Raw genomic sequence first — 21,689 nt, forward strand, 5'->3', positions numbered from 1 at the left:
AACAGCCAATCTAAGATAGCCTTTCCCCGAGTAGGCTTAAGCACAGGTTGCTCTAAAAAGTCATCTCATAGGCACTCAACAAATTCCCTGTCTTGTGATCCAATACAAACCTGATTTTTCCAATCCCCTTGCATATTGAAGTCCCCTATTACAATTGGGACATTACCCTTATTACGTGCCCTTTCCACAATCTCCTCTCAGGATTGTCAACCTACAATCTGCTGCGTTCCAGAGAATAAAATCCTGGTCTACATAAAATTACCTTGTAATTCAGGCCTTCAAGTCCAGGCAACATAGTGGTAAGTTTTTTAACACCCTGCCATTAGTGTCAAGAAAGGTAGGTCTGGTCCTTGGCTTGGGATTCTAAATTGGAGAAAGGCCAATTTTGATGGTATCAGAAATAGCAGGTATAGGCAGGAAGGAGCAGAAGAGTTATTTGAGGAGAATAAGAAATGCAAGAGAAGGAAATGAGGAGGCTAAAAGAAAGCAGGAGGTTGCTGTAGGAGACAAGGTGAAGGTGAATCCCAAGGTCTTCTAGAGATATATTAAGAATATATAGAAGGAATATATTTTCTATGTATTAAGAGCAAAAGGATGGCAAAGGAAGAATAGAGTAGCCATCTAAGCATGGAGCCAAAATGGATTTTTTTGCACCTGTATTTACTTGGGAGATGGACTCAGAGTCTATAGACATGCGGCAAAGTAGCAGTGAGGTCAGGGACTATAGACAGATTACAGAGGAGGAGCTGGCTTCTGTCTTGAGGCAAGTTAGGTGGAAAAGTCCCCAGGGCCTTAGGAGTACAAGTTATACTCACTTGAAAATGGCATCATATGTAGATAGTGGTGAAAAAAATGTTTAGGATGCTGGCCTTCATCAGTCAGGGTGTTGAGACATTATGCTGTAGTTGTATAAGTTATTGATGAGGCGATACTGTTATAGTCACCCTGTTATAGGAAAGTTGTGGCTAAACTGGGAAGCATGGAGAAAGGATTTGAGGATGCTGCCAGGATTTGAGGGCCTGCGTTATGGAGAGTGGTTGGCCAAGCTAGGCCTGTATTTTTTTTGCTTGTAAGAGAACCTTAGCAATGTGTTTAAAATTATGAGAGACATTGGTAAGATGGATTATCACAACAAAACTAAGTGTAGATTTGGGGTGAAAGAGGAAAGAGTTAAAAGGCATCTGAGGGCAACGTTTTTCAGAGTGCAGTACGTTTATGGAATGAGCTGCCTGTGGATGGAAATGGATGAGGCAAGTACAATAATATCATTTAAAAATCATTTGGGTAGGTACACTGAGGCTAGAGGCCTGGGGAGAAATGGCAAAACACAGGAAACTTAGAGCTAGCTAGCTGGACAACGTTTGGATAGACTTGTTGGGCTGTAGGGCCTATATCTGTTTTGTATTGCTCTAATTCTACCACTGCGTTAATTATGAACCCAATCAGCTATCTTTCTCTCGATCCCATGCTATCTAAGCTTCTAGATTAGCTTTTTATGAAGGACCTCATCAAAAACCTTGCTAAAGTCCATATATACAACCCCCATTGCCCTACCCTCATCTACCCTCTTGATTACTGCCTCAAAGAACTCTGAGGGATTTGTCAGACATGACTTCCCACATACAAAAGCTGTCCTGAATCACACTCTGTCTCTCCAAATGCTGGTGGATCCTCCCCTTCAGAATCTCCTCCAGCAGTTTGCCAGTCTGTCATCTCCTGTTTTGTTTTTGCTACCTTTTTTAAACAATGGTACCACGTTAGCCACTCCTCAGTCCTCCAGAGCATCATCTGTGACCTCGTTTGTTAGACTGGAAACCTTCAGCAGAAGAATAGTTTCTTGTGTATAGTCCTGTGCTTTAAAGCTTTGTGTTCAAACCTTTCTGTGGCTTTATGAATAACAGTGGTGTAGGCTCGAAGGGCCGAATGGCCTACTCCTGCATCTATTTTCTATGTTTAACATACATTTTCAGTATATTTTTAGGTCTCAAAATGTTGTCAGATATTAGGAAAGCTGGTCAGAAGTTTGGTTAAGGGGGAGAGGTGGGATGGAAGTAAGTTGCCAAGCCTCTGACCTGTTGCCTAAGTACTCCACACCCTAACACAGTGACCAGAAGTGGGATGATATGGAGCCGATGTCAGTGGAGTGGCGTGGTGCTGACAGCTGATGTGGCTGGAGACAGCTGAAGAGGTGTGCAAGAACAAGTGAATATCTGATTCCAGCATGTTGTTTGATTGGTGTTGTCAGCACAACTCTGTCAAACAAAGTGGGATATGAGGTTTAGAACATCCATTTCTTGCCCACCTGAGAGCACAAGGATATCAGCACTCTCCCTTCAATGATGCTTGTAACACCATTTCTCCTGTTTTTTCAGATAGTGCAGATACCCCTCCTCCAGTCCTGCCTCTCATGAATGAAGCCACACCTGCAAGCATTGAACCGTAAGTAACAGGGAAAAAAAGGGTGTTGGCTTTCCAATTTTACACATACGACAGAGGAGCAGAGGTTGTCAGCAGAACAGAAGGAGCAGGTTTCCACAGGTCTGAGCTGGCGAGTTCTTGTTAGGTTGGTTAGTGGATGCTGTGTTACAGCTTTGTCTTCGTGGCCCCTGTGTGGAGCTGCCGGTTACACATCTCCACCTCTGCGCAGGTGTACACAGACAGAGGAAAATGATTGTCTTGGCCTTGGTTCCCATCCAGTACCACTCTGATATTTCAGTATTACTTCCTCCACCATGGGCCTGTTGCGTCTTGAAGTGCTCGGGCTTGATCAGTTAATGGGGATTATTTCCATTGGGTGTGCACAAAGAGCGAAGAGGGTGAGTACATCTTGTTTTCATTCTGGCATATACAATTTCCTTCTGGAGCTTTTAATTTGAGTTTTTCTTGTTGCTAGCTTAAATTTTGCTCTGTGTGGTAAAAACCCAAACAGGACCCAGCTCTGAGGTTAAAACTACGTGGTACAGGAGATGCTTGACAGATAGTGTTTGGGTGATGGAAGGATGGGGAGCATAGGGTTGGGACACAAGCAGTCTACAATAAAGATGAATAGCGGTCAAGGGTGAGTGACCTTGTTCCTGTTCATCTCAGGAGAATGTAGTTTCTCCCAAAATACCTTGTTCAGGTTTAATTGCCATTCAATCAGACATGAATGCAGTTAAACAAAACAGTGTCAAGGTGCAAAACGGCATGCCAACAATCATACACAGCACAAGGCACACACAGCACATACAAGATAGCAGTAAAATAGAGTCACACAAAAAACTATAGTCCACGTCCCTGAGTCCACGAACGTTGCAGCAGCCTGCAGTTGAATACAGTACAGCTTGTCTTCTGCCAAGTGAACACTGGGGGGCAGCACCAACTCCAGCATGGACGCCACAGCACACTGCCTCTGACTCTGCCTCTGGTTCTCCTGGGCGGCTGCAAACAGGCGACACGTGGCTTGAGGCCTCGTCCTTGCTATGACTGAGGCCGTCTGCCAATAAACCAGTGAATCAGACTTGCAGCCTTCCACATTAACAAGATCCAGCAGGGTCTTGCGATCACAAAAAAAGTGACTGAGATGATCACTGGCTGTTAGACTGCACACGGCCTTTGCAGCGACTCCTCCAACCCTCTCTGACGCTGGCAGTAGCACGATCCGTGCCAAGTCCGGCTCTTTAAGTTTGTCTGCCAATGAACAACCTGCTGATGGGGTAGACCTGTAGTACTTTGTTTTTAATATCTAGCAGGGACTTGCAATTGTAAAAAAAATTTGATCATAAAAGACAATAACGCCCTTGGTTGACTGTAGAAGCTGCTGTGTTCAAACACCCCGCTGTTTTACTGCAAGTACAGTATCTATGTGGTTTACTGTATAATACAGATGTGATGGATAGGATTCGTGGAGTGAAACTTGCCACACATTTCGTGCTGTATGGACAGTATAGGATGCAAACCCTTGTTTTGCTGATGGATCTGGGTTGCTTGAAAGGTGACTTACTGATTTAGCATGTTCTCTGTCCTGTTCTTTAGGCGGATCAACATTGGCCCCCAGTTCCAAGCAGAAATACCCGAACTACGTGATAAGTCCCTGGCTCTGTTGGATGCCAACCATGCTGATCTGGTATTCAAGCCCTGGGAGAGTCGTAAAAACCATCAGCTTGACCAACAAAGAAGTGAGAACTATAATTTAATTTTTAAATTATTAAGAGAAGCAGTTTGTTTATATATTGCAATGCCACAAATCACAGCAGAATGAAGATTGTTAATCAGTCTTTTGCATCATACTGTTGCAAGTAACTGTGATTATTTTTGAGTGATATTATATAACTATCCTTCCGTGTCCACGGTCTACTGGAAAAGTAATCCTGCTTCGTTTAGCTCTCAAGCTCTCTGTCTGCTCGGGGCACAGAGACTGTTAGTAGAGTTTCAGCCGAGTGTTTGCTGAGTTGCCTTTGTTTTTGGTAACCTAGACTACCTACTCAGAGTATAATTGGGAAGCCCACCTCCAAACTGCTGGCTGATAGAGATGTGTCAGTGTTCATTTTTCCATTGCTTGATAACCATAATCTTTTCATCTGTTCTCACAAAATGGCACTTTAATGAATTAAAACACAAGTACATTAACAGGAATTCGGCAAATTAATGATTAATCTTTTATCTAAGAATCACCTAGGTGCACTGACCCCAGCATTCTTTAATTCTCTGGATAAGCTGAAAATGGTGGTGGTTGTGTATTTGGTGTTTTGTATTCCGAACGGTGGTAGCCAGCCATCAGCGTATACTGGTAGTGACGTTGGGACAAATTCATGCTACACAGTGAAGGCAGTGATTAAGATTAACGTAGATACTGCAGATATTTGATTATAAATGTCACTCTAGCAACAAATTAGTCCTATACTTGCCAAATTCAAGTGGCTTCCAATCTGATAGAGCCCTGTCATTTAAGTATCTCGTCGTCATACTGGCATTACTTTATTCCCATGCCACCACTTGATTTTAGTCAGCTCTAACACTGTTTTCCTCTGCTGTCCCTGATTCACTCCCAGCCACCTGACCATCTCCAGGTGGATTTGCTGCTCCACTGGTGACTGTGCGTTCAGTCACCTCAGCCCGGAGCTCTGGAACTCTGTTCCTATATATCTCTACTTCATTTCATCTTTAAACGCTCAATCCATCTTTAAAATGCATCTACTAGGGCGAAGACTTTAGTGATGTACCCATATACCACAGCATTTTTTCAGTGTCAGGTTTATTTGATTTAGACATTTTTTAAAGCATTACGGAGTTACTGATGTCATTTGATCTTGAGTCAGGGCAGAGTTTGACGTCCTCAGCATAGAGAGCAGTAATGCAGGCAGATCTACAACAGGTCTTCGGGTGGGGCGACGTGTGACGACTATCAGCTGTTTCTAACTGCTGGCCAGTCTCCTCTGCTGGGAAGTGTAGAATGGGGAGAAGAGTGGGCTGGCCTTTGCTGATACAGTGACGGGCTAATCTATTGCCATTGACTTTGTGGCCTCTTTCCAGCACAATGGTACAGCTGGTAGAGCCACAGACTAACAGCATCACCGACCTGTGTTCAGTCCCAACCGGTGGACTTCACAAGCTCTCCCTGTGGCTGTCGTGCTCTACTTTCCTTCCACATTGTCAGGCTAGTAAGTTAAATGGCCACTGTATGTTTTTCCTAAGGTGTGTGGTAGAATCGAAGGGCAGTAATTGAGAATATTGGCAGGATAAAAAATGGGATCAGTGTAGAATTGAGACCTAGCTGGCTGACCGTCAGCATGGACTCTGTGTCCCTCTGCTGCTGGGCATTCAGAATCTGATGGCTGGTATCTGACCAATCTGGCATCCACTTTGAGGGAGGGGAAGGCATGGTAAGGAAATGGCTGATTGGAGTGTCAGGGTAGGGGAAGGGAGCAATTGGAGACACTTGGAGATTGTGTTATTCCTTCTGCTAACCTTTGCACCGACCGGTTTGTCTTGCAGTGGAAGACCTGATGACTGTGGCCTGTTCCAGTATCTTGCCAGGTGGAGGTACAAACCAGGAGCTCACCCTGCACTGTCTGCATGAGGCCAAGGGCAACATATTGGTAAAGTAACCTCCGTCTCTTTGTTTGTTGACTCTCATCTATGAAGATGTATATGTTTATCTTTGTCTGTATTTCTGTTTGATCTCTATGTTATCTTTTTATCCGTTAGGCAGCCCTGAACATGCTGCTTTTAAGGAAAAGTCCACGAGGAAGGAGCAGGGCACTGATCAACTACCACTATGCAGGTAAGTGGAGTTTTTACACCCTGATTCTGACTATCATTTACTTTCACACTCATTCTCAAAGCGGTTGCAAAAAAAAAACCATGTGAGACTATGAGATTGTCCCTGAAGCGGGCAGTGATGCTACTGTCTGTCACAGTGAGTCTTCAACATCTTTAACAACAGACTGCACCAGTTGACAGCAATCAGCCATGGTTGATGAGTGATAATTACATCCCTCAAGGCTTCCACTCCACTGTGATGTGGTACAAGGAGGTCTGTCCAAAAGCACGTGAAACATCTGTAAGATGTGAGGAGGAGCATTGCTCCTAGTGTTCTGACCAATTCTCATCCTGAACCAACATCAATAACACAGCTAAATAGGTATACAAAAGCCATTGGTGCTCCCTTACTTATCAGATGCACTGATAACCGTGGTGTTCCTGCTTGTCTCTCTTCCATAGCTAACTACACCTTCACCCTTCCACCACCCCTCCCCCGCACCTAGCTCTCTCTGCTTCTATCCACCACCCTCCTGCCTCCACCTCCCCCTTCCCCTCTCCTGTCTCACCACTCCCCTTCTCCATTTCCCAGCTTCTTGCCTCTCCACTCTGTTCTGCTGTCGTGTCTCACTCCAAAACATGGACACAACCCTTGCTTGTTCCACCAGGAACAGAGGGAGTGCACTGGCAAATGAGCAAAGTTTAAATGTTGGCTTCCAACCCCCCCCCCCCAATATAGCAGTCCTACTTCAGTAGCACAGAATCAGAACCATTAAAACAAAGACTGCAAGGCTGCCCAGACCCGACGGCAGCAGTAATTCAGATGTGAGAATCACTACTGCTGTCATGTGCAGGCAGTCAGTGGTTTACAGAACAGCTCAGTTCCTGAGAGTTGCCCATAACTCAGAAACATCCACTTTCTGTAGTAACCCACACTGTATCGTTCCACACATACTTGATATGATCCTATTATTCCACTGAATATTCATCCTAACTTTGCCGAACATGTATCTAGTCATTATTGAACATTATGAAACGTTATTAATATTGTTATTACTATATTGAAAAGTTCTTTAAAAGTTTATCGGTGAATTTATGCCCTATATTGAGTAGACATTGCCTTTATAAAACATTCACCAATATGTTTTAATGTTCCACAGGTTCAGATAAATGGACTTCTCGAGAGAAGGCGATGTTTAACAAAGGGCTGACAGCACACAAGAAGGATTTCTTCCTTGTTCAGAAACTGGTAAGGCCCAAACTCTGTGCTGCTAAAGTGGAGAGGCTTTGTGGCGATGCTGTTCAAATGGGGAAGTGGTGAAGATTAAGGGAAAACTTACTCAAACCAGAGATCAGCTAATGGAAATCTTGGAGAAAACCGGGGCTATTTCCCTTGAGTAGCAAAGATTAGGGGAGTGTTTTACTAGGATGTTTAGCTTTATTCCAGATTCTGTTCTCATTAGCAGTCTGGTCAGTGATACAAATAAAAATACTTCGTAGTGGTAATCTGGAATGCATTACTCGAAGGGTTGAAGCAAGTAGATTCAACAGAAACCTTCAACAATGTTGGATGTATAATTAAAAAAAAAGAAATTCACAGTGCTATGGGAATAGCAAGAGAGTGATACCAACATTTAAGGGGTTCAGAAGGACACAATAGGTGCTAACAAATTCACTGAACTGTCCCCCCCCCCCATTGATTTCTACAGGTGAAAACAAAGACCGTAGCCCAGTGTGTGGAGTTTTACTATACATACAAAAAGCAGGTGAAAATTGGCAAGAATGGAACACTGATATTTGGTGACGTGTCCACCACAGACAGTAAAACCGTGGATGAGTCGAGCACAATCGACAGAAAGGTAATGCCTAGTAGGTTATGAAAGGACCTGTAAAAGTTCAGACACAAAATACTACAGACAATCTGTTGGAAGAACTCAGTGAGTAGAGAAGATCTGTTTGCGGTGGGGGAAGGAAAAGGAAGAACGCTAAAAATCAGAGCATTGAGTATAGGAGTTGGGGTGTAATGTTGAAATTGTACAAGGCACTGGTAAGGCTAAATTTGGAGTATAGTGTACAGTTCTGGTCACCGAATTATAGGAAAGATGTCAACTAAATCTACAGAGAAGATTTACTGGAATGTTACCTGGGTTTCATCACCTAAATTACGGAGAAAGGTTGAACAAGTCGGGTCTTTATTCTTTGAAACGTGGAAGGTTGAGGGGGGACTTGATAGAGGTATTTAAAATTACGAGGGGGATAGATAGACTTGACGTGGATAGGCTTTTTCCATTGAGAGTGGGGGGGATTCAAACAAGAGGACATGAGTTGAGAGTTAGAGGACAAAAGTTTAAGGGTAACATGAGGGAGAACTTCTTTACTCAGAGAGTGGTAGCTGTGTGGAACGAGCTTCCAGCAGAAGTGGTTGAGGCAGGTTCGATGTTGTCGTTTAAAGTTAAATTGGATAGCTATATGGACAGGAAAGGAATGGAAGATTATGGGCTGAGTGCAGGTCGGTGGGACTAGGTGAGAGTAAGAGTTCAGCACGGACTAGAAGGGCTGAGATGGCCTGTTTCCGTGCTGTAATTGTTATATGGTTATAGGGTTTTGACCCAAAGTGTCAGTAATTCCTTCAGCTTGCTGATGTTGCCCAAACGGTGAACTTCATCTGTTGCCTGTAGAAAATCCAACCTTAGAACAGCATTTATGGTCTCGACATGACACGATAAAAACTTGGGAAAAAATTTGAAGGATAATTGTAACATGGGTTCATTTCATACGGGAGTGTAAGGAAATGAGCAGAAATGGAGTGGAGTAATGGTGTGATGACAGAAGAAGTGAATTATTTAAGGTAGTGGATTGCAGATTGTTAAAATATGTTGTTTTTCCCCGAATATCAGACTAGATTTTGTTGTTACGGTTTAATTCGTCAGGCAAGTAGAGAGAACTGTGATATACTTTTGAGTTTTGTTTCTTGTTGATGGTGGAAACATTTTTTTGGGGGTGGGGGAAGGTGTCACTTACTACAGGGTTCCCAGCCATTGTAACTAATGTTTTAGTTGCTGGTGCCAAGGGTTTTTGGTCCATAATGATCTAATAAGGGTTTGATGGTGGCACTGCCTTTGGATCTGGATTAATTGATTGGCCGGTCCCATTACCTGGTACCTTGGTGTAATCTACACAGATCTGGATGTTGACAGTGGGTGTACCATCTAGGTGTGGTTGACACCACCAGCATTTATTCCCAGTTCTTAATTGCATTCTTGTAGTGTAATATTAAATTGTGTACTGAAGACAAAAGCAGAAAGCTCCTCGCACTGGAGAATTGAAATAAATGTGTTAAAGTCTGTGGAACTGGGCCAAATCTCTCAGCCCCTCTACTTCCTACTGCTCCTGAAAGCCCATCTCAGGCCATCTGAGACTCAGCTTAAATTTTATTTTCTGCTTTGGGATATATTTATCAATGTATAGATCACCTTTATAATCTACAATAATTTGCAGTTATAGTGTGATATTTTAATGTTGGAGGAATTAAAATAATACAAATTATTAATCTGTATTTGAGAATGTGATTGAGCCAGAATTAAACTAGAGAGAGCAACACTCACAACTCAGCAGGTCGGGCAGCATCCGTGGAAATGATCAGTTGACGTTTCGGGCCGGAACCCTTCGTCAGGACTGTAGAGGGAAGGGGCAGAGGCCCTATAAAGAAGGTGGGGAGAGGGTGGGAAGGAGAAAGCTGGTAGGTTCCAGGTGAAAAACCAGTAAGGGGAAAGATAAAGGGATGGGGGAGGTGAAGCAGGGAGATGATAGGCAGGAAAGGTGAAGAAGGAATAGGGGAAAACACAATGGGTAGTAGAAGGAGGCGGAACCATGAGGGAGGTGATAGGCAGCTGGGGGAGGGGGCAGAGTGACATAGGGGTAGAGGAAAGGAGGGGGAGGGAATTACCAGAAGTTGGAGAATTCTATGTTCACACCAAGGGGCTGGAGACTACCTAGACAGTATATGAGTGGTTGCTCCTCCAACCTGAGTTTGGCCTCATCATGGCAGTAGAGGAGGCCATGTTTGGACATATCTGAATGGGAATGGGAAGCAGAGTTGAAGTGGGTGGCTACCGGGAGATCCTGTCTGTTGTGGCGGATAGAGTGGAGGTGCTCGACGAAGCGGTCCCCCGATCTGTGTCGGGTTTCACCGATATAGAGGAGGCCGCACCGAGAGTACCAGATGCAATAGATGACCCCAGCAGACTTACAAGTGAGTCATGTTCTTTAGTTTGGTAAATTGTTTCATTCTTGGATGCACAGAGGAAAAACTTTGTTTTGCTTGCCATTTTATCCCATCAGTACATTGAAGTAATACATGGGGAAAGCAAAAGCAGAATTCAGAATGTGTTACAGTTACAGAGAAAGTGCCAGGTCATGAGGTAGGTCATCAAGCCAAGAGTCAACCTTAACATTCAAGGGGACTGTTCAATAGTTTTATAACGGCAGCAGAATAGTAGTTGTCCTTGATCCTGATCATATATATTTTGAGGCTTTTTTATCTTTTGCCCAGTGGAAGAGGAGAGAAGAGAGAATGTCTGGAATGGGTTTCTTTGTGGTTTATTAAGGAAATTGCACAGTCTACAAAGATATTCAGTGGCTTGAACCTGAGATCTTGGCATACTGTAGGGTGAAAGAATTTGTAGAGATCAAGAAGGAAAAGACCATGAAAGGGATTTTAATAAGGGTGTGAATTTTAAAACCGAGGTGTTCAATGACTAAGGTTTGAGATAAGTCAATGATGGGTGAGCAGGACTTAAATGCAACAGCATAGTTTTAGATTAAGGCAGTCAATCAAAGATATACTGTTCCATTTAACTAGTTTCTGTACAGGGGAGAATGCCTTAGACTAGCTAAGACTAGGGCATGGGTGAACAGAGACAGGTGAATTGAGTGAGTGGTTGACTTCGATAACATGACATTCTGTTGAAGTGGTCTTGATGTTAAGCTTGAACACTTGGTCAAGCCGAGATCCTTCTGTGCGGTCTTAGGGTGCATCTACAACCTGAATCTCTTACTCGGATTGCGGATTTTTTTTTTGGCAGGTTTCACTCCGACGAAAAGCCCGAATTCCTCTTGCAGAAGATTTTAAGAATGAATTATCGGAGGAGGAGAAAGAGGATGAGTTGGAAGAGGAGGAAGAGGATGAGGAAGAAGAGGAAGTAGAGGAAGATAAAGAAGAATACAAACCTGATCACAAGAAAGTGATCTTGACTCAGGTGAGGTTTGTGGGGAATGAGTGGGGTTTTGCAGCCTGTGTTAATCTAGTGCAATGAGTTGGAGTTGTAGACTGCAGGGTCAGAGGCTGATGTTAATTACTTGTGGTTGACCTCTTTTCAGTGTACTGCAGATAATTTGATAAGGGGCCATTTAGTAAACTAACAAGAAAATACTGGAAATGCTCAGAAGGTCATGCAGCATCTGTGAGGAGAGAATCTGAGTTAACCTTTCAGATGACTATCTTTTCTCATTTATTCACGGTTCAACTGCCTGACTTAAAACTATTGTTCTTCTCTTTGTAACTCAGCTTGGTAGCTGTGTTGCTTGAAGTTACACACAGATGTACAGACAAGGATTGTCTGTGATATTCTGTGGCGTTTTCAGATAGCTGTTACTTGGTATTGTTGGTAGGGTGAATGTTGAAATGGTATAGCAAGAGGAACTGCTTCTCAATGTTGACTGTCATGATCTCACAACATGTCAGAGCACTTTATAGGCAATTAAGTAGTTTTCACAATTAGATGTTGTTGTATTTTGGGTCACTCAATTGTCAGTGAGCAGATACTCGGTTTAATAATTTTGATTGAAAGATACAACTTCTCAGGACACCAGAGAGATCTCTCTGCACTCCTTCAAATGGTACTGTGCAATCTTTCACAAGTATCTCAAAAATGTCATCTTTGACCACATAGCTTTCCCTCAATACTAAAGCATTGTGTTTGAGATGCCAGATGACATAGTTTAATGAAGACTCAGACTGCAAATGTTGGAAAAACTGCTGGAGGACATCAGAGGGTTAGTCAGCATCTGTGGAGGGAAATGGACAGTCAGTGTTTTGGGTCAAAACCTTTCATCTGGACTGAAAGATAAAGGGAAGAGAGCCAGTTATAATGAAATGAGGGAAAGGGGTCGAAAGAGCTGGTAGATGGATCCAGGGGAGGAGAGATGATAGGCAGATGGAGGAGGAGAGAATGAGAATACCAACAGAAGCTGGAAAGTATCAGGTGGACTAACTAGTTCTCCTCGATTCCAGCAGGCCAGGCAGCATCTCTAGGAAAAGGTACAGTCGACGTTTCAGGCCGAGACCCTTCGTCAGGACTAACTGAAGGAAGAGTTAGTAAGAGATTTGAAAGTGGGAGGGGGAGGGAGAGATACAAAATGATAGGAGAAGACAGGAGGGGGAGGGATGGAGCCAAGAGCTGGACAGGTGATTGGCAAAGGGGATATGAGAGGATCATGGGACAGGAGGTCCGGGGAGAAAGACGGTGGGGGGGAACCCAGAGGATGGGCAAGGGGTGTAGACAGAGGGACAGAGGGAGAAAAAGGAGAGTGAGAGAAAGAATGTGTGTATAAAAATAAATAATGGATGGGGTACGAGGGGGAGATGGGGCATTAGCGGAAATTAGAGAAGTCGATGTTCATGCCATCAGGTTGGAGGCTACCCAGACGGAATATAAGGTGTTGTTCCTCCAACCTGAGTGTGGCTTCATCTTTACAGTAGAGGAGGCCGTGGATAGACATGTCAGAATGGGAATGGGATGTGGAATTAAAATGTGTGGCCACTGGGAGATCCTGCTTTCTCTGGCGGACAGAGCGTAGGTGTTCAGCAAAGCGGTCTCCCAGTCTGCATCGGGTCTCGCCAATATATAGAAGGCCACATCGGGAGCACCGGACGCAGTATATCACCCCAGCCGCCTCACAGGTGAAGTGTCGCCTCACCTGGAAGGACTGTCTGGGGCCCGTCTAGCGGAATTAGTCCTTACTCTTAATAATTTCTCCTTTGGCTCCTCCCACTTCCTCCAAACTAAAGGTGTAGCTATGGGCACCTGTAGGGGTCCTAGCTATGCCTTCCTTTTTGTTGGCTTTGTGGAACAATCTATGTTTCGTGCCTATTCTAGTATCTGTCCCCCACTTTCCCTTTGCTACATCGACGACTGCATTGGTGCTGCTTCCTGCACGCATGCTGAGCTCGTTGACTTTATTACCTTTGCCTCCAACTTTCACCCTGCCCTCAAGTTTACCTGGTCCATTTCCGACATCTCCCTCCCCTTTCTAGATCTTCCTGTCTCTGTCTCTGGAGACAGCTTATCCACTGATGTCTACTATAAGCCTACTGACTCTCACAGCTATCTGGACTATTCCTCTTCTCATCCTGTCTCTTGCAAAAATGCCATCCCCTTCTCGCAATTCCTCCGTCTCCGCCGCATCTGCTCTCAGGATGAGGCTTTTCATTCCGGGATGAGGGAGATGTCCTTTTTTAAAGAAAGGAGCTTCCCTTCCTCCACTATCAACTCTGCTCTCAAACGCATCTCCCCCATTTCACGTACATCTGCTCTCACTCCATCCTCCTGCCACCCCACTAGGAATAGGGTTCCCCTGGTCCTCACCTACCACCCCACCAGCCTTCAGGTCCAACATATTATTCTCCGTAACTTCTGTCACTTCCAACGGGATCCCACCACTAAGCACATCTTTCCCTCCCCCCCCTCTCTGCTTTCCGCAGGGATCGCTCCCTACGCGACTCCCTTGTCCATTTGTCCCCCCCATCCCTCCCCACTGATCTCCCTCCTGGCACTTATCCTTGTAAGCGGAACAAGTGCTACACATGCCCTTACACTTCCTCCCTTACCACCATTCAGGGCCCCAGACAGTCCTTCCAGGTGAGGCGACACTTCACCTGTGAGTCAGCTGGGGTGATATACTGCGTCCGGTGCTCCCGATGTGGCCTTCTATATATTGGCGAGACCCGACGCAGACTGGGAGGCCGTTTTGCTGAACACCTACGCTCTGTCCGCCAGAGAAAGCAGGATCTCCCAGTGGCCACACATTTTAATTCCACATCCCATTCCCATTCTGACATGTCTATCCACGGCCTCCTCTACTGTAAAGATGAAGCCACACTCAGGTTGGAGGAACAACACCTTATATTCCGTCTGGGTAGCCTCCAACCTGATGGCATGAACATCGACTTCTCTAACTTCCACTAATGCCCCACCTCCCCCTCGTACCCCATCCGTTATTTATTTTTATACACACATTCTTTCTTTCTCTCACTCTCCTTTTTCTCCCTCTGTCCCTCTGACTATACCCCTTGCCCATCCTCTGGGTTCCCCCCCCCGTCTTTCTCCCTGGACCTCCTGTCCCATGATCCTCTCATATCCCCTTTGCCAATCAACTGTCCAGCTCTTGGCTCCATCCCTCCCCCCCCCCCCCCCACCATCTTCTCCTATCATTTTGTATCTCCCCCTCCCCCTCCAACTTTTAAATCTCTTACTATCTCTTTGTTCAGTTAGTCCTGATGAAGGGTCTCGGCCTGAAACGTCGACTGTACCTCTTCCTAGAGATGCTGCCTGGCCTGCTGCGTTCACCAGCAACTTTGATGTGTGTTGCTTGAAATTCCAGCATCTGCAGAATTCCTGTTGTCTCCTCGATTGTATGTGACCAACTTACCAGGCAGGACTTGGTCAAAAACCTTGTGTTGAAGTAACTGTTGTTGCCAGTGATACAGTAACTGGCCCAGAACACAGGCACTCTTACATCTCAAGCATTCTCTTTTATTTTACTTGTGCCTAAAGAGACCACCATCACGCAGTGTCACCCACACCGTTCTGAACCTGGAACAGGAAGCTGCTATTTTTATACAGAATTTCCATTGATCATTGTATGTATTTGAATTCCTTACTCACAAGATCAATTGGTAGTTACAGTAGAGGTGTTAAAAAGCTATTGTTGGCTTTACTACAACTCGCAAAAATGAAGAGACAATATCCTCTGCCATACCTTTGTCTTCCATTCTTGATACTTCTTCAAAAAAGCAGAACAGTTCTATAAACATAGAGGAGCTCAACTTCCCATGCACAAAGGACTGTGGATGATGGAATTTGATAAGAAAGGGAAGTGGAGTGGGAAGTAAATAAGGGAGGTAGGGATGGAAATGAGAACAATAGCAGGAAGGAATAAGTGGAATGATGGGCATGTGTGTGGTTGGAGAGGGAGGTGAAGTGCAGGGTGATGGGGGCTGGGACAAATTTGGGAGGAACCGCGTATATCAGAAGGAAAAGACAGGGAGCAGGTTACCAAAGTTGGAGATTTTGATGTTATGGTATTGGTTGTAGATTAACCAGGCAGTATATGAGGTACAGTTCTGCTAGATTGTGTTTGGCCTCATGCTGGTGGTGAAGGAGGCGGAGGATAAATGGGCCAGTGTGGAAGGGAATTAAAATATCTGGCAACAGGTAGATCGAGATGGGGCACGGTGGATGAAGCACAGGAGTTTGGCAAAGCTTAGACTGTGCTTGGTCTCACCGAAGGCCACATCGAGAGCACTGAATGTAATAAACATGCTTGGAGGAAGTAGCTGCCTGACCTGAAAAGGCCCTGGATGGTGTAGGGACAGGTGTTACTCCTCTCTGGCTGTAGGGAAAATGTCTGGGGAGTGGGAGGGAAGAGTGGAGCCGGAAGTCATGGCAAGAGTGATCTTTGCAGAAAGCAGGATGTGGCTGGTGGTGAGATCCTGTTGTAACTACGGGAAAGTGTTCTAGATGTGTCACCTGGTGGGGTAAAAGGAGCAAAGCAGCTTATCCCTGGTGTAGGGGGAGAGTAAATGTGCTGAAAGGAGTTTATCCCCGGTGTGGGGGGAGAGTAAACGTGCTGAAAGGAGTTTATCCCCGGTGTGGGGGGAGAGTAAACGTGCTGAAAGGAGTTTATCCCCGGTGTGGGGGGAGAGTAAACGTGCTGAAAGGAGTTTATCGGCAGTGTGGGGGGAGAGTAAACATGCTGAAAGGAGTTTATCGGCAGTGTGGGGGGAGAGTAAACGTGCTGAAAGGAGTTTATCGGCGGTGTGGGGGGGAGAGTAAACGTGCTGAAAGGAGTTTATCCCCGGTGTGGGGGGAGAGTAAACGTGCTGAAAGGAGTTTATCCCCGGTGTGGGGGGAGAGTAAAGGTGCTGAAAGGATTTTATCCCTGGTGTGGGGGGAGAGTAAACGTGCTGAAAGGAGTTTATTCCCGGTGTCGGGGTAGAGTAAACATACTGAAAGGAGTTTATCCCCGGTGTAGGGGGAGAGTAAACATGCTGAAAGGAGTTTATCGGCAGTGTGGGGGGAGAGTAAACGTGCTGAAAGGAGTTTATCGGCAGTGTGGGGGGAGAGTAAACATGCTGAAAGGAGTTTATCGGCAGTGTGGGGGGAGAGTAAACGTGCTGAAAGGAGTTTATCGGCGGTGTGGGGGGGAGAGTAAACGTGCTGAAAGGAGTTTATCCCCGGTGTGGGGGGAGAGTAAACGTGCTGAAAGGAGTTTATCCCCGGTGTGGGGGGAGAGTAAAGGTGCTGAAAGGATTTTATCCCTGGTGTGGGGGGAGAGTAAACGTGCTGAAAGGAGTTTATTCCCGGTGTCGGGGTAGAGTAAACATACTGAAAGGAGTTTATCCCCGGTGTAGGGGGAGAGTAAACATGCTGAAAGGAGTTTATCGGCAGTGTGGGGGGAGAGTAAACGTGCTGAAAGGAGTTTATCGGCAGTGTGGGGGGAGAGTAAACATGCTGAAAGGAGTTTATCGGCAGTGTGGGGGGAGAGTAAACGTGCTGAAAGGAGTTTATCGGCGGTGTGGGGGGGAGAGTAAACGTGCTGAAAGGAGTTTATCCCCGGTGTGGGGGGAGAGTAAACGTGCTGAAAGGAGTTTATCCCCGGTGTGGGGGGAGAGTAAACGTGCTGAAAGGAGTTTATCCCCGGTGTGGGGGGAGAGTAAAGGTGCTGAAAGGATTTTATCCCTGGTGTGGGGGGAGAGTAAACGTGCTGAAAGGAGTTTATTCCCGGTGTCGGAGTAGAGTAAACATACTGAAAGGAGTTTATCCCCGGTGTAGGGGGAGAGTAAACATGCTGAAAGGAGTTTATCGGCAGTGTGGGGGGAGAGTAAACGTGCTGAAAGGAGTTTATCAGCGGTGTGGGGGGGAGAGTAAACGTGCTGAAAGGAGTTTATGCCCGGTGTGCGGGGAGAGTAAACGTGCTGAAAGGAGTTTATCGGCGGTGTGGGGGGAGAGTAAATGTGCTGAAAGGAGTTTATCCCCGGTGTGGGGGGAGGGTAAATGTGCTGAAAGGAGTTTATCCCCGGTGTGGGGGGAGAGTAAAGGTGCTGAAAGGATTTTATCCCTGGTGTGGGGGGAGAGTAAACGTGCTGAAAGGAGTTCATCCCCGGTGTGGGGGGAGAGTAAACGTGCTGAAAGGATTTTATCCCGGGTGTGGGGGGAGAGTAAACGTACTGAAAGGAGTTTATCCCCGGTGTGGGGGGAGAGTAAACGTGCTGAAAGGAGTTTATCGGCGGTGTGGGGGGGAGAGTAAACGTGCTGAAAGGAGTTTATCGGCGGTGTGGGGGGGGAGAGTAAACGTGCTGAAAGTGTTTATCCCCGGTGTGGGGGGAGAGTAAACGTGCTGAAAGGAGCTTATCCCCGGTGTGGGGGGAGAGTAAACGTGCTGAAAGGAGTTTATCCTCAGTGTGTGGGGAGGGTAAACGTGCTGAAAGGAGTTTATCGGCGGTGTGGGGGGAGAGTAAACGTGCTGAAAGGAGTTTATCGGCGGTGTTGGGGGGAGAGTAAACGTGCTGAAAGGAGTTTATCGGCGGTGTGGGGGGGGAGAGTAAACGTGCTGAAAGTGTTTATCCCCGGTGTGGGGGGAGAGTAAATGTGCTGAAAGGAGTTTATCCCCGGTGTGGGGGGGAGAGTAAACGTGCTGAAAGGAGTTTATCCCCGGTGTGGGGGGAGGGTAAACTTGCTGAAAGGAGTTTATCCCCGGTGTGGGGGGAGAGTAAACGTACTGAAAGTGTTTATCCACGGTGTTGGGGGAGAGTAAACGTGCTGAAAGTGTTTATCCCCGGTGTGGGGGGAGAGTAAACGTGCTAAAAAGGAGTTTATCGGCGGTGTGGGGGGAGAGTAAACGTGCTGAAAGGAGTTTATCCCCGGTGTTGGGGGAGGGTAAACGTGCTGAAAGGAGTTTATCCACAGTGTTGGGGGAGAGTAAACATACTGAAAGGAGTTTATCCCCGGTGTGCGGGGAGAGTAAACGTGCTGAAAGGAGTTTATCCCCGGTGTGGGGGGAGGGTAAACATGCTGAAAGGAGTTTATCCCCGGTGTGGGGGGAGAGTAAACGTGCTGAAAGGAGTTTTTCCCGTTGTCAGGGGAGAGTAAACGTGCTGAAAGGAGCTTATCCCCGGTGTGGGGGGAGAGTAAACGTGCTGAAAGGAGTTTATCCCCGGTGTGGGGGAGGGTAAACGTGCTGAAAGGAGTTTATCCCTGGTGTGGGGGGAGAGTAAACATGCTGAAAGGAGTTTATCCCCGGTGTGGGGGGAGAGTAAACGTGCTGAAAGGAGTTTATCCCTGGTGTGGGGGGAGAGTAAACGTGCTGAAAGGAGTTTTTCCCGGTGTCAGGGGATAGTAAACGTGCTGAAAGGAGCTTATCCCCGGTGTGGGGGGAGAGTAAACGTGCTGAAAGGAGTTTATCCCCGGTGTGGGGGGAGAGTAAACGTGCTGAAAGGAGTTTATCCCCGGTGTCGGGGGAGAGTAAACATGCTGAAAGTGTTTATCCCCGGTGTGGGGGGAGAGTAAACGTGCTGAAAGGAGTTTATCCCCGGTGTCGGGGGAGAGTGAACATGCTGAAAGTGTTTATCCCCGGTGTGGGGGGAGAGTAAACGTGCTGAAAGGAGTTTATCCCCGGTGTCGGGGGAGAGTGAACATGCTGAAAGTGTTTATCCCCGGTGTGGGGGGAGAGTAAACGTGCTGAAAGGAGTTCATCCACAGTGTTGGGGGAGAGTAAACATGCTGAAAGGAGTTTATCCCCGGTGTGGGGGGAAAAGAAACGTGCTGAAAGGAGTTTATCCACAGTGTTGGGGGAGAGTAAACGTGCTGAAAGGAGTTTATCCCCGGTGTCGGGGGAGAGTAAACATGCTGAAAGTGTTTATCCCCGGTGTGGGGGGAGAGTAAACGTGCTGAAAGGAGTTAATCCACAGTGTTGGAGGAGAGTAAACATGCTAAAAGGAGTTTATCCCCAGTGTCGGGGGAGAGTAAACGTGCTGAAAGTGTTTATCCTGGGTGTGGGGGGAGAGTAAACGTGCTGAAAGGAATTTATCCCGGGTGTCGGGGGAGAGTAAACGTGCTGAAAGGAGTTTATCCCCGGTGTCGGGGGAGAGTAAACGTGCTGAAAGGAGTTTATCCCGGGTGTTGGGGGAAGAGTAAACGTGCTGAAAGGAGTTTATCCCGGGTGTGGGGGGAAGAGTAAACGTGCTGAAAGGAGTTTATCCCGGGTGTGGGGGGAGAGTAAACGTGCTGAAAGGAGTTTATCCCCGGTGTCGGGGGAGAGTAAACGTGCTGAAAGGAGTTTTTCCCCGGTGTCGGGGGAGAGTAAACATGCTGAAAGTGTTTATCGGTGGTGTGGGGGGAGAATAAACGTGCTGAAAGGAGTTAATCCACAGTGTTGGGGGAGAGTAAACATGCTGAAAGGAGTTTATCCCCGGTGTGGGGGGAGAGTAAACGTGCTGAAAGGAGTTTATCCCCGGTGTCGGGGGAGAGTAAACGTGCTGAAAGGAGTTTATCCACGGTGTGGGGGGAGAGTAAACGTGCTGAAAGTGTTTATCCCCGGTGTGGGGGGAGAGTAAACGTGCTGAAAGGAGTTAATCCACAGTGTTGGAGGAGAGTAAACATGCTGAAAGGAGTTTATCCCCGGTGTCGGGGGAGAGTAAACGTGCTGAAAGTGTTTATCCTGGGTGTGGGGGGAGAGTAAACGTGCTGAAAGGAGTTTATCCCCGGTGTGGGGGGAGAGTAAACGTGCTGAAAGTGTTTATCCCGGGTGTGGGGGGAGAGCAAACGTGCTGAAAGGAGTTTATCCCGGGTGTCGGGGGAGAGTAAACGTGCTGAAAGGAGTTTATCCCGGGTGTGGGGGGAGAGTAAACGTGCTGAAAGGAGTTTATCCCGGGTGTGGGGGGAGAGTAAACGTGCTGAAAGGAGTTTATCCCGGGTGTGGGGGGAGAGTAAACGTGCTGAAAGGAGTTTATCCCAGGTGTGGGGGGAGAGTAAACGTGCTGAAAGGAGTTTATCCCCGGTGTCGGGGGAGAGTAAACGTGCTGAAAGGAGTTTATCCCCAGTGTGGGGGGAGAGTAAACATGCTGAAAGGAGTTTATCCCTGGTGTGGGGGGAGAGTAAACATGCTGAAAGTGTTTATCCCCGGTGTGGGGGGAGAGTAAACGTGCTGAAAGGAGTTTATCCACGGTGTGGGGGGAGAGTAAACATGCTAGGAATGAAAGAGATCAGGTTTACTTTCAACTTTACATTTTTAAATACTTTTGATTTACTTTGAACGTTGGAGACGAGTGCTCCATCAATAACTGGGGATGGAGTGGTGCCAGAGGGAGTGTTCCATTCCCTGGAAAAAAGACATTTCCAGTGTCTGCGGGTGGAAGGACTTCTCTCAAGATGAGCCGCAGCAAGAACAGATATAGAACCTGAGACAGTAATGGTGTCCTTAAATGTGACAGGCTGGGAGGAGGTGTAGGTTATGTAGTTGTGGGAATCGGTGGATTAGTAGTAGCTGGGGTTCTATCCAGAAAGGAGAGAGAAGAGGAAATGGTCCAAGGGGGGAGAAAGTTGATGAAATTGATGAATTCCACACAGGTGCAAGAAGCAGCCCCAGTGTAGCGAAGGAAAAGTTGGGGAATGGTACCGATTGGTTTGAAATGTGGACTGCTCCAAATAGACAATGAAATGGCATGTGTAGCTGGGGTATCAGCTTTGATTTGTGGCAAGTGGGGGTAGGCCTACAGGTAAGGTACCAGGAACAATTCTATTAAAGCATGGGCAGTCATATTCAAAAATGTGTTAGAAAATTCCAGAAGTAGTAATGAATCATGCCATCTAAACCAGGATATCGTTAGTTTCCATTGCACCCTGCAGAGCCCAACTTGGCTGAAAGCATGAAACATGATCAGCCACCATCAGACTAAATGAAAGTTCAAAGTAAATTTATTACCAAAATATTGTACATCAATGTCACCTTATACAACCCTGAAATTCATTTTTTGTGGGCATACACAGTGTGGGGGGGAGGGGAACGTCGACTCAGACCATGAGAGGCCTGCGTCAGGCATGTTCATGCCTTACAAGGCGCAGATTGGAAGTCTGTGGGGTGCCACTCCTCGCACAGACTAGAGCAATGTG

The 21,689-nt window shown here is 46.4% G+C and overlaps 1 protein-coding gene across 4 annotated transcripts in view; it reads left to right on the forward strand.

Moving 5' to 3' along the window:
- The window catches only part of mideasb (mitotic deacetylase associated SANT domain protein b), a 102,422-nt gene that overhangs the window by 74,176 nt on the left and 6,557 nt on the right, over positions 1–21,689 (forward strand). For all 4 annotated transcript variants that reach the window (XM_072264164.1, XM_072264155.1, XM_072264181.1 and 1 more), the window contains exons 5-11: positions 2,373–2,439; positions 4,015–4,157; positions 5,974–6,077; positions 6,187–6,262; positions 7,401–7,489; positions 7,950–8,099; positions 11,325–11,498. In XM_072264164.1, the coding sequence (XP_072120265.1) occupies positions 2,373–2,439; positions 4,015–4,157; positions 5,974–6,077; positions 6,187–6,262; positions 7,401–7,489; positions 7,950–8,099; positions 11,325–11,498 (803 nt within the window). The remainder of the gene's footprint in view (positions 1–2,372; positions 2,440–4,014; positions 4,158–5,973; positions 6,078–6,186; positions 6,263–7,400; positions 7,490–7,949; positions 8,100–11,324; positions 11,499–21,689) is intronic.

The sequence above is a fragment of the Mobula birostris genome, chromosome 1 (assembly GCF_030028105.1).
Source record: "Mobula birostris isolate sMobBir1 chromosome 1, sMobBir1.hap1, whole genome shotgun sequence".
Classification (NCBI taxonomy): domain Eukaryota; kingdom Metazoa; phylum Chordata; class Chondrichthyes; order Myliobatiformes; family Myliobatidae; genus Mobula; species Mobula birostris.